Consider the following 907-nt stretch of genomic DNA (forward strand, 5'->3'; position numbering starts at 1 on the left):
TTTTTTTTGTTGTTGTTGCTGAGCATCATGTCATGGTCTTGTTTCTAGTGATCCTCACCTTCTCCACACGGAGGCGCCGTTCCCTCTCCTCCAGCCTCTGCACCTCCACCAGCTCAGCGTCACGGATCTCCTTGAACACCTGCTGCTGAGCCCTCAGGTTGGCCAGCTCCTCCTCCTCCAGCACTTCCAGCAATGCCTGCTCGATTGTCTTTCCCACCAACACCTGCAGCACGGGCTGGACCTCCACGTCGAAATCAAACAGCTACAGACAAGACACATGCAAGTCTTACCACCGAGAAACGATCGGCAGATTTAAAAACACTTTTAGAATTAGTCATCTGCATAATTCATTTACAGATTTTATTAATTTGATTATACAGTATAATGCATTGATTCACTTTACTAAATGCAACAGAACTACAAATGTGATGAGCAGAGATATGTTTGTGAGAACAGACAGATAACAGAAGGAAAAATATGCATGCAAAAACAGCCAACTGAGAGCATCCATACTGCACCTCTCCTTCTTCTATCTGTGTGGCTGCATCTCGTCCAGTTTTGGCTGGGATGAAGAGGGGAGTGGCTGGTTTGTCCAGGAACATGTCTGTTTGGCATTCCACACTGACGTCCTCTATGTGATCGCTCAGCTCTTCCAGATACATCTCTAAAATACACATCAGTGAGAGATTTCAGCACTTGATTTCTGAATTTCATCACAGTATTATCAGATGGAAAGATGCATGTCCATTCTGAGATTTACACTTATGCGCATGGTTTGGTTAGGTTGTGTCGCTTATAAAAAATGTTACACAATGAAAGTAGGCCAAGGTTCTTTTGGGGAGCTTTTTGCCACATTTTATTGACACACACAGAAGTTTAACATTTGGCTTAGTGCTGGGCGGTATAC

At 44.1% G+C, this 907-nt stretch overlaps 1 protein-coding gene across 1 annotated transcript in view; it reads right to left on the reverse strand.

Moving 5' to 3' along the window:
- Positions 1-672, reverse strand: part of LOC107580271 (radial spoke head protein 3 homolog B-like) — a 2,111-nt gene extending 1,439 nt beyond the window's left edge. Inside the window, exons 1-2 of the mRNA XM_016265997.1 lie at positions 519-672; positions 31-262 (exon numbers count right to left, since the gene is read on the reverse strand). Of these exons, the coding sequence (XP_016121483.1) occupies positions 31-262; positions 519-662 (376 nt within the window). The 5' untranslated portion in view covers positions 663-672. The remainder of the gene's footprint in view (positions 1-30; positions 263-518) is intronic.
- Positions 673-907: the final 235 nt, after the last annotated feature.

This window comes from Sinocyclocheilus grahami, unplaced genomic scaffold (genome assembly GCF_001515645.1).
Source record: "Sinocyclocheilus grahami isolate Dianchi unplaced genomic scaffold, SAMN03320097.WGS_v1.1 scaffold28984.1, whole genome shotgun sequence".
Lineage (NCBI taxonomy): Eukaryota > Metazoa > Chordata > Actinopteri > Cypriniformes > Cyprinidae > Sinocyclocheilus > Sinocyclocheilus grahami.